The 10446-nt window shown below is 31.4% G+C and overlaps 3 protein-coding genes across 4 annotated transcripts; all 3 read left to right on the top strand.

The window, feature by feature from the left end:
• The first annotated feature begins 1637 nt into the window (after positions 1-1637).
• Positions 1638-6396, top strand: LOC123009803 (innexin inx7-like). The gene is made up of 6 exons (XM_044406323.1): positions 1638-1817; positions 1883-2236; positions 2285-2468; positions 2518-2623; positions 2669-2894; positions 5909-6396. The coding sequence occupies exons 2-6, from the start codon at positions 2000-2002 to the stop codon at positions 6359-6361; spliced, it is 1206 nt and encodes a 401-aa protein (XP_044262258.1). The 5' UTR covers positions 1638-1817; positions 1883-1999; the 3' UTR covers positions 6362-6396.
• A 79-nt stretch (positions 6397-6475) lies between these two features.
• On the top strand, positions 6476-8048 carry LOC123009626 (innexin inx7-like). Of its 2 annotated transcripts, XM_044406065.1 has the most exons (6): positions 6479-6544; positions 6594-6668; positions 6727-6839; positions 6893-7167; positions 7218-7434; positions 7479-8048. In XM_044406065.1, the coding sequence occupies exons 3-6, from the start codon at positions 6774-6776 to the stop codon at positions 7908-7910; spliced, it is 990 nt and encodes a 329-aa protein (XP_044262000.1). In that variant the 5' UTR covers positions 6479-6544; positions 6594-6668; positions 6727-6773; the 3' UTR covers positions 7911-8048. The 2 variants fall into 2 exon arrangements, with proteins under 2 accessions (XP_044261999.1, XP_044262000.1); XM_044406064.1 differs by having other exon boundaries at positions 6476-6544; positions 6594-6839.
• Positions 8049-8389: 341 nt separating this feature from the next.
• Positions 8390-10446, top strand: LOC123009627 (innexin inx7-like). The gene is made up of 4 exons (XM_044406066.1): positions 8390-8687; positions 8739-9022; positions 9070-9286; positions 9332-10446. Exons 1-4 carry the CDS (start codon positions 8442-8444, stop codon positions 9731-9733), a joined length of 1149 nt encoding a protein of 382 aa, XP_044262001.1. The 5' UTR covers positions 8390-8441; the 3' UTR covers positions 9734-10446.

Genomic DNA, 10446 nt, shown 5'->3' with positions numbered 1-10446 from the left:
TATTCTTGATTGGGTTAGTTGAGTATCTGTTCCACGCCCGTTTGAAGGCAGGTTTTAACAGTTATTCACTAAGGTTGTGTAATAGATGATAGGTTTATTATCTAGGTCGAGTCCATTCAAAAAAAAATTAAACTGAATGACCAATAAAATAAAATATTTGCGAAAATTTTACCCAATTTTGATTTATTGTCCTATTCTTAGGATGCACATTTAATTTATGGTCTTTTATTAGTGAACAGAGTCTTGCACTAATTTATAAACTCCTCAAATATTTACCTTTTCAAACTTGGAACGTCACCGTCTGAACTGTGACATCAATTCGTTATCATCTCATTGTATTCTTCGTCTGAGGAGTTCAAAGGCGACTTTCAATTGGGTCAAATTAATTGAAACTTTAATTTTAGAAGATCTTAATGTAATCACCAGTTTCGTGAAGATTGATTTCATGCGAGAGAGCCAAGAAATGATTCAAAAAATATTTTGTTGGTAAATATAAATTGACTGTTTACTCGACGTTTCTTATTTGTTACAGTGATAATTTATCTATTAAAAATGTCTAAGACTACTTGGAGTAATCCTTTGTTTTCCTTTTTTTATTTATTTAGGTGCACTATCACAAATTCTGGAAATTTTGTATGTTTATTTGCTTAAAAACACAGAAAATTGTACCTAAATTAATTTTTAATGTTTCTCATATCTAAATTTTTACCAGCAATTTAATTATCTGATTTGAAATTGCACTCAGAACTTGCAATTTCAACAAATTAAAATGCAATTAAGATAAAATTGAAAAAAAAACATTTTATCTTTTGCAACAGACAGCAAAAATATTAAAAAACAGTTGAAATTGAGCCACATTTTTTGTGTAATTCTGCAAAAAGACGAAAAATTTAAATTTGTTACTAATTATTTTTATTAAAGAAATGTAATAAATATCAGTATTTCTCACATACAGGTCTGTTACAACTTGCACCACAGAGAAAAATTTTAAGTAAGATAAAATAGCAAGAACAAAAATCTTTTTATAATTATTTAGTAAAGGTACCAATAAAAGCCACAAATAACATTAAACAGAGTTACAATTTAGAATACAGCTTTCTTGTTTCCTCTTCAATAGCCCGTAGTAAAAAAAACTTGAAAAATAATTTTTCCGACAGAAATAAATAGACTCAAAGTGCAAAATTTAAATTCTCATAACTTCGAAATTTTTATAGATAGAATTTTTTAAACATTTTTTCCATGTTCTTGGTATCTTACTTTACACATTTTTCTCTGGCGCCCGAGTTTTGGCGCAGCCTGTGTTAGTAAGCCATTTCTCAAATACACAATTTAAAGACCCTTCTAATAATGAGCTCACTCTACAAGCTTGCACTTTTTTCATTTTCATTTTAAACTTTTTTGAAAAATATATTTGTATTATTTAATTTTAATAATTATATCTATAATAGGGATAACAAAAAAAAAGGAAAATCTCATAAACATCAACTCTCTTGCTCAGATATTTGTAATTGACTCTCCAATAATTTCCAATAAACTAATTGTTTGAAATTCGATTTCTAACTTTTGTTCGTTATAATCTTATCACCAAGTAAGTACACGGTTCATTATAAATCAACTTCATTGTGTTTTAACAGAGCGCAGGTCTAGGTGCTTTAAATTCATCTGAACTAATAATTGACTCTAAACTCATGAGTAAGATCATTTATTAACCGTTTCTTAAGGTTGTTATTGTGACCATTGGTCGAGTTAATAATGATAATTACAGTTAATTAATTTCTAATTATTGGTGTGTGATTCAAAGACTTTAAGACGTTTTCGTAAGTATTAATTTGAAACAAAATCTTGATTAATTGTAAATACTGACTCGAATCCTTATTTTTAGGACAAATTCGCATGAAATACAACTAAATCCGTCTAAAACTTGATCAAGACTAACCCGATTGTCTTTAACCCAAGATAAGATAAGGAAATCTTGTTTTCATTCCAGTTTGGCGCCAAAATGTTGACCACTTTCGAAACAATCAAAAAAAATTTCAAAATCAAGCCACAGGCTTACCACATTGATAACTTGATTTTCCGAATGCACTACAGAGTGACCACTTTAATTTTCTTGGTGGCTACACTTCTAGTGACCTCAAGACAATATATAGGGGAACATATAAAGTGTATCAGTGATAAAGGGGTCCCCGAACATGTTATGAACACATTTTGTTTTTTTACCACGACTTTTACTGTGGTAAGTAGGGGTTGTTGCATATGGGTTTGTTTTGATGGTTGGGTTTAGATCAATCATTATGATGATAAAATGGTAAGGGATGGGCATGTGGCGCACCCTGGGGTGGGTTCGTATGGGTTCAATTCAACGGCACCCATCCAGAGACATGCGTATTACCAATGGGTGCCCTTTGTGCTGTTTGGGCAAGCGATTATGTTTCATTTGACCCATTTGATTTGGAAGAAATTTGAAGGTTATTATTTTTTAATATTTTTCAAAAAAATAATTTTTGATTGTGTCAGGGGGACGCATTCGAAGACTGATCGAAGGGCTCCAACTCGGGGCTTTCGCCCTTCTAGAAAAAGAAGTCTCAGTCGATAATAAAAAAATTCCTTCGAAGGAAAAAAAGTAATTTTTGCGACTTTTTGACAAAATTTTAATTTTGTATTTTAGGGCCGAATTTATGGCCACGATTCGTAAAGCATTCATCGACCGAATTTACTTCAACAAATCCTGGTCTCGATGGTTAGTTTTCTGCGAAATTCTCAACGTTGCCAATGTTATTTTACAAGTCTACATCTCGGATGTGTTTCTAAGTCATCAATTTTTGACTCTTGGGACCGATGTTATAGAAGATGGAGACGAAACAGTCACAACTCTCGACGAAGTCTTCCCAAAGGTGAAGTGTTAATTTCTAAACTAAACAACATTTCTACGAGAATACTACATACCCGACTCTAAAAAGTACCGACGAAAAATGTTAATTAATTGTTGTTCTTAAATAATTAGCGAGATAATTAGATTTCTGGTATTTCCTGAATGTCTCTAATGGGAATTGTAAATAAATGGGATTTGTTGACAGCGCTGTCAGACAATTAGGACCGAATTCGCACTTTCTTGTGCAAACAGATATGATATGCGAAAAAAATGCAGTTGAAAAATCAATATTTGGCGGCGATGTAACGCAGAAAATTATTATTTAAAGTTGTTTAAACAAAAATTAAAAAACTAGATAAATACCGTTAAATAGATAAACACACTGACTATAAATCAACTTCTATTTTATCATCAGTTATGCGTTTTTACTTCTGTTAGTTCCATTTTATTCTGTTTCTATTTTTTTAACTATTATTTATTTTGGCTTTATTTGATATATTTTTTAAATTACATAGTGAATGGCAAAATTATGGAATAATCTTATTTATTAAAACTGAATATATTTTGTTTTGGCAAAAATACTCACAGGTCATTTTTTTTTCAAAAAAAAATTTCAACTTGAAATAAAATTTTACACTTTTTAGTTTTTAAATCATCGACATTTTTTTTTAATGGAAACCCCTAATTTTTTAGCCAATTCGATAGATCTTTTAATCGTCGAAATGACAACACCGATATGTTAAATTTTACATAAAATTTTCGAAAAAAAATTATTAAAAAAGTGAAATAATATCAACAAAAAACAAACACACAATTTTATGTATTTATAGATGAGAATTTCGTATTTTTTAAAAAGAAAATTGACCCGTTTAGCACTTGTGTCAAAACAAAATATTTTCCGTTTTAACAAATAAGATTATTCCATAATTTTGCCGCTCACTGTATATTAATGCTAACTATTTTTTCATTTCTTCTATCGTAGTGTTTTATTCTGTTCTGTTTTATTCAAATTTTTTGTTGTTATTTATTTTACCCTAATTTTAATCTCTTTAACTTCTATTTGACTTTTTTGCTTTATTTTGATTCTTTTCTGTTTCCAAACTGTATGTTATTTAATATTTAGTGCTAATTCTTTAATCTTTTATTTATATATAATATTCTATTTTACTTTGACTTGATCCATTTTCTTTTTTGTTTTCATTCAAATTTATTACGATTCTAGGTTTTAAATCACTCAAACACTATTTAGTTATTTATTGTTAAACATTACTGATGGGCTTGAGATTTAATTTATCAAACATTAGGTAAAATTTTGAACAGGATTCTCTACTTTTTGATGGTTGATTACTTCCTCACTTCTAGCAAAAAATATTATTGAAGTTCGATATTTCTAAATGTGGAGACCCCTAATGTAAAAACAGATCGACATTTATTAATTTTTTTACCGTGATTAAACGAGGCCTTTTTTCGTTTATAAAAAGCTGTATTAAAAAGCTATTATTTGTATAAAATTTTAGAGAAAGAGACAAAAGGATAAAACGTGAACTCAAAAATGTAATTAAGGTTGGTTTTGAATTGTCCCTTTATGATCATAATTGTTGTGTTTTCTTTTAAACAATTGCACAAAATGCAATTTTTTGTGTTTTTTGGTGACATTTTATGCAATACTTTGCCCATCACTGGCCATAAACTGTTGTTTTTAAGTGAGAAATTGTTGCAGTTCAACGTATTTCACGGAAACTAATGCAAGGTAAAGCTATTTTCGAGCAATTTGGGTACTGCATACGTCAAATGTCAAAAATTTCAACTGTCAAATACCGGGTGGGGCATCGGTTACGCGCACTTGATAAATCGCGACGTCAAATTAATTAAAACTGGCGATATTCCATATACCTAACTAATTATTGATAGGGTATAATTTGAAAATTTTTCTAATTTTTTTGGAAAATAACTGAGTCCGTAACAATTTTGTGTGTTTTATGAATACTTTCTGTTAATTTACTTATAAAATTTTTACACTAAATGAATCTGTACCTGTCAGCGCATCAAACTTTGATATCACAATTTTAAATTTTGACTTGGTTAGCCAAATAATCGCTTTTTTTATTTAAACACAAACCAGACCCGTGATTTACGACAAAATGGTATAATTTGCCAACAAAAGAATCATTTACTGGTTTAAGGGGTCTTTTTGTTGTAAACCTTGGAATCTTACCCAAACTGCAGTTCCCCATTGTCACCTAAATTTACGATGGCACAAATAGCAGGTCATAAATAAAAATGATTTTCAAAGTTAAGATGGAAAATAAAAAATTAGAGAATGTACCTTACTAATGCCCAGGTAAGTGTGAAAAAATTCAACAATTTTATTTAATTAGAAGTGGGGATTTTCTTTTTGGGCGTAACGGATGCCCCACCCGGTATAATAATAAATTCAATTTATAAGCCGCTAGTTAGAAAAAATAGTATAAAAAACAGGTGTTACAACCTCATTGTGATACTAGTGCATTTGTAATATTCGCCACTGCGTGGCTCGTGTCATAAACTACTCGTATCACGATGAGAGAGTTTGTAACACTTGTTTTTTAATATACTATTGTTACACTTGATATTCTATTTTATTTGTTTGTTATCATATTTTTACGAATATTTTAATAACTGTCTTAGTTTCCAATTAGCCTTTTTTATTTCAATTCTATTTCAAGAAATAAAGATGATAAGTTTTTCAAGAAAATGGATTGAAAGATTACTGGAAAACATCATAAAATTACTTCAGACGTTTGTTTACATTATGTTGTTTATTGATGCATTTATTTATATCGAGAATTTAATCAAGTCACCTACACATTATTTCCGTGACAAGGCTCTATTTTTGTCCTTTGTTTATTTAGTCTAAACAAAATAAATTATTTTAATGGCATCGTTACTCCGACCAATTCCCAATTCAAATTTTTCCAGCTCACAAGAAGGCTTATAAGCAATAAATTAATTTTTATAAAAAAGTTTGCAAAACTTTGATAACATTCCAATTTTCAGGTAACGAAGTGTACATTCCACAAATTTGGCCCTTCCGGCACCATCCAACTCCATGACGCCATGTGTGTCATGGCTCTCAACATAATCAATGAAAAAATCTACATTTTCCTCTGGTTCTGGTTCATCATCCTCTTCATCTTATCCTGCCTTGGAGTGTTTTGGCGCTTCATGACAATTTTGCTTCATTCAAGAAGTCGCGGATTTAATCGTCTAGCTTTCGCCACCTCCTGCCCTGGAAAACTCGACCCATGGCAGATGCTCACAGTGACCCAAAAATGCGACTTCACCGATTGGCTCTTTCTTAAATATTTGGCTAAAAATATGGACGCTTTGGTGTTTAGAGAGCTGTTTTTGGGACTTGCGGAGGATCTTGAAGAGACTAAAAAACCGTTGATTTATTTGGATAGTGACGAAGAGGCTGCAACGCTCAAAAAACCGCGAAAATTTGACTGAATTTTTTACTTGTTGAATAAAATTTGCTAAATGTGTATTGTGTTTCTCTTATCTGAGACGGGCTAGGAAAAGGAATTCCTAACAGTGCGTCAGCTTATCGCATTTTCAACAGAATAATGATAAGCTGGCATTTACTATGCAGACTGGTGTTGGAAGAAGTGTGTGTATTTTTTTAACTAAACGGTAAGTCGTCCTAAAACCAGTCAAAAATTACCAAAAGTAAATTTTTTAGACAATGCTTGGCCTGTTTGATGTCATTAAAGACAAATTTAAGCCAAAATTAAACGCTATAACTATAGATAATTGGGTATTTAAACTCCATTATCGTGTGACAACTTTACTTTTCTTCATTGCTACGATTTTAGTGACTTTTAGGGAGTATATAGGTGAACACATCAAATGTATCAATGATATGCCAAAAGCAGGGTTTGATAGAGTCATTGAGACGTTTTGTTTCTTCTCAACTACTTTCACTGTGGTAATTTCTCTCCTAGTTAAACTTAATTTTTATTGACAATTTTTGACCCAAAGATAGACGATTTCAATACTGATAAATGGAAATATGGCCCTTTAGCTCACCCTGGTGTAGCCCCCTATGGAATCGGTTCCAAACAACCCATCCGAAAACATTCTTACTACCAATGGGTGCCTTTTGTCTTATTCGGACAAGGAATAATGTTTTATTTGACTCACCTCCTTTGGAAAATTATGGAAGACAACACGATTGAAAAACTAGTTTCAGGGTTAAATTGTACCAAACTAGCCCTACTTAATAAAGAAAGTGATGAAATCGATCGCAAAGACAAGTTTAGAACAAAAAAAATTAACGAATAGAAACTAATTTATTTTGTTGTAGAAAAGTTCGGATTAAAAGAATCAAAAATATTTTCTTGAAACGTCTCAAAATCACCAAATCGTGGACTTGGTGGTTTGTTTTCTGCGAACTTCTCAATGTTGCCAACGTTATTTTGCAGATTTATATCACACAGAAATTTCTTGGTGACCAGTTTTATACTTTGGGGACTAGAATCGTGGCTGAGGGTTCCAAAATTTTGGACGAGGTTTTCCCAAAAGTGGGTAAAAATTTGTGTAAGCTACTCTTCAGTATTTTTTTTAGGTCACTAAATGCTCGTTTTACACTTACGGACCTTCAGGATCAATCCAAATCCATGATGCTCTTTGTATCATGGCTTTAAACATTGTCAATGAGAAAATTTTTGTGTTTCTGTGGTTTTGGTACATTTTGCTTTTCATAGCTTCGTGTTTGGTGATAATTTGGAGATTTTTTACTGTTATTTTTTACAAAAAATGTATGACTTTTAACCAGTTTATTTTCGGACATGGCAAATTGCATTATTGGAATTTGAATTTGGTGGTGAAACAGTGCAGTTATCACGATTGGTTGCTGTTAAAATATTTGGCGAAAAATATAGACGGACTTGTGTTCAGAGAGTTGTTCATGGACATTTCCGAGGAACTAGAAGAACGGAAACCTTTGTTTATGTTGGCGCAAAGTGATAAGGGAAACGATATGACCAAGTTTGACTAAAATATTTTATTGTATTATTTTTTATATTTTTTTAATAAATTTATTTAACAACAAATATTTTTCTAATGCAAAGTTATCTGACGACTTAAAACTTGGTTTAAATAAAAAAAAATTTTATTATTCATATTCGTTTTTGTTTTTGGCTGTTTTTTTACGATTTTTCGTTCACGTTCTTCTTTGAAAAACAATTTAATATTCAAAAAATCGGTTTTAGTTAAAAAACTAAGGACTCAAGTTAGTCGGACGACTTCAGATACTTTGGGTAATTTGGATTTTATTTCGGAAACGACAAAAAGTTGAATGATAATAATTCTTACGCAATTTAAAGCCTAGAAAATCTAATTTTAGATTTTTGAAGCGTAAAAGATTTATCTGTTATGTAATTTTGACTTTTTAATAAATAATATTCAACATTATCTATTTGCTTTTACTCGGGACGCTTCCTTATCTTCCCTCTTTTTCAGTACATATGCAAATAAAGTTAGTTTGTGCTGATTTTAAGACCAACAGAGTCAGAATTTTTTTTAAAAAATGTTGGGCTTGTTCAAAGTCGTCACTGGTAGACTTAAACCAAAATTGGGTTCTCCTTGTATTGATAATTGGATTTTCAAACTCCATTATCGAGCAACAACAATTATTTTCTTTGTTGCAACGATTCTAGTGACTTCTAGGGAATATATCGGAGAACACATAAAGTGTGTCAGTGATTCAGTTAATAACAAGGAGTTTCACAAAGTGATTGAATCTTTCTGTTTCTTCAGCACAACATTCACAGTTGTAGGAAATTTGAAATAGTGAAAAATGGCAAAAATTTTGTTAAAATTGCAGATAAGTGATGAGTTCAGTTTTGGGTTCGGAGCCCCACCACATCCTGGTGTTTTCCCATATGGGCTTTTTTCCAAACGACCAATACGAAAACACCTGTACTACCAATGGGTCCCTTTTGTCTTATTTGGACAAGGAGTGATGTTTACTTTGACTCACCTCCTATGGAAAAGTTGGGAAATGGGCCGAATTGGAAAATTTGTCTCCGGTTTGACTTACTCCAGTCTAGCCTTTCTAGAAAATCCGGTCACAGTTGATGGAAAATCCATCCCTTCAAAAAAAGAAAAGTCTTAATGACACTTGACCAAAAATTTTTTTTACGATTTAATTTCAGGGAAATTACAATTCGGAAAATAAAGGATTCGTTTTATGAAAGGGTGTTAATAAACCGGGCTTGGGCCCCTCAATTAGTACTGTGTGAAATTTTGAACTTTGCAAATCTTTGCCTACAAGCTTATTTCACCAACAAGTTCCTTGGGGGTCAGTTTTACACATTTGGGCTCAAAATTTTTACCCAAGGCCACTCAATACTGGACGAGATTTTCCCAAAAGTGAGTTAAAAAATTGAAATTTAGAAAAAAACACATTTTTTTAAGGTAACAAAGTGTACGTTTCACAAATACGGCCCTTCTGGGACCGTTGAACTCCACGACGCCCTTTGTGTCATGGCTCTCAACGTAATCAACGAAAAAATTTATGTTTTTTTGTGGTTTTGGTTCATTTTCCTCTTTGTCGTTTCAGGCCTCGTGCTAGTTTGGCGGTTTGTTTCGATTTCTCTCTATTCCAAAAGTCCGATTTTCAGTCGAATTATTTTTGGTTTTTGGAAACCACGAACAGTGAATCGGAAATTTACGTATTCGGATTGTTTGTTTCTCAAATATTTGTCCAAGAATTTGGACGGGTTGGTGTTCAAGGAGTTGCTTGACCAAATTCACGAGGAACTAGACGATGAGGCCATTTTCATCGGGAAGGAGGAAAGTGGTAACAAAAATGATTGAATCGGGTGTAATTATAGGAATTAGTTTTAATCGCTGTATAAACAAGTAACGGTACTTTGAAACGGTCGATGACGGCTGTGTAATTACTTCAATACAGGACTTTGTTTTTTCAAAAAATTGTAATAATAAATTATCTTTTTTATTTACACGATTCAAACCTGCTTGAATTGAGTCAAAAATTAATAAACAGTAGTTCGATAAATCTTAATCAATTATTCAGCGCTGGTTTATAGTCAATAAAAACAGAATCTGTCGTTGACAGGTTTCTCTTTTCCACTCAATTACCCACGAGAATACGTTCCTTGTCACATTCTAATTAACATTAATGGGGAAACTGGAAAGTGACCGATTTTGGTACAAGTGCACCAATCGCTGGAATAATTAATTAGGAGTTAATTCAATATTTGATTAGCAAATAAAATTAAAATGGAAAATAAATATTGATTTTTAAACTAATTTTATTTTAATAATAATAATGCTTCAGTTTTATGAAATATAAAAAAATATAAATAAGATTTGTAAGCTGAAATTGTTTTTTTTTCTTGACCAAAATTCGTAAACCTGACGGTGCAAAGCTATAAAAATTACAAATGACAGATTTTTGTGTCTACTATATAAATATACAGGCTGTCTCAAAATCCGTGCCTTTAGAGAAAAATGCTATGTAAAGTCAGATACCAGGAGAATTTCAAAAAAAATGTTAAAAAAAATCA

This window comes from Tribolium madens, unplaced genomic scaffold, assembly GCF_015345945.1.
Source record: "Tribolium madens isolate multiple individuals breed KSU strain unplaced genomic scaffold, Tmad_KSU_1.1 Scaffold_7;HRSCAF=85;Tcas5.2_LG10, whole genome shotgun sequence".
In the NCBI taxonomy this organism is placed as follows: Eukaryota; Metazoa; Arthropoda; class Insecta; order Coleoptera; family Tenebrionidae; genus Tribolium; species Tribolium madens.
This window is presented reverse-complemented; position numbering and strand designations above follow the sequence as displayed.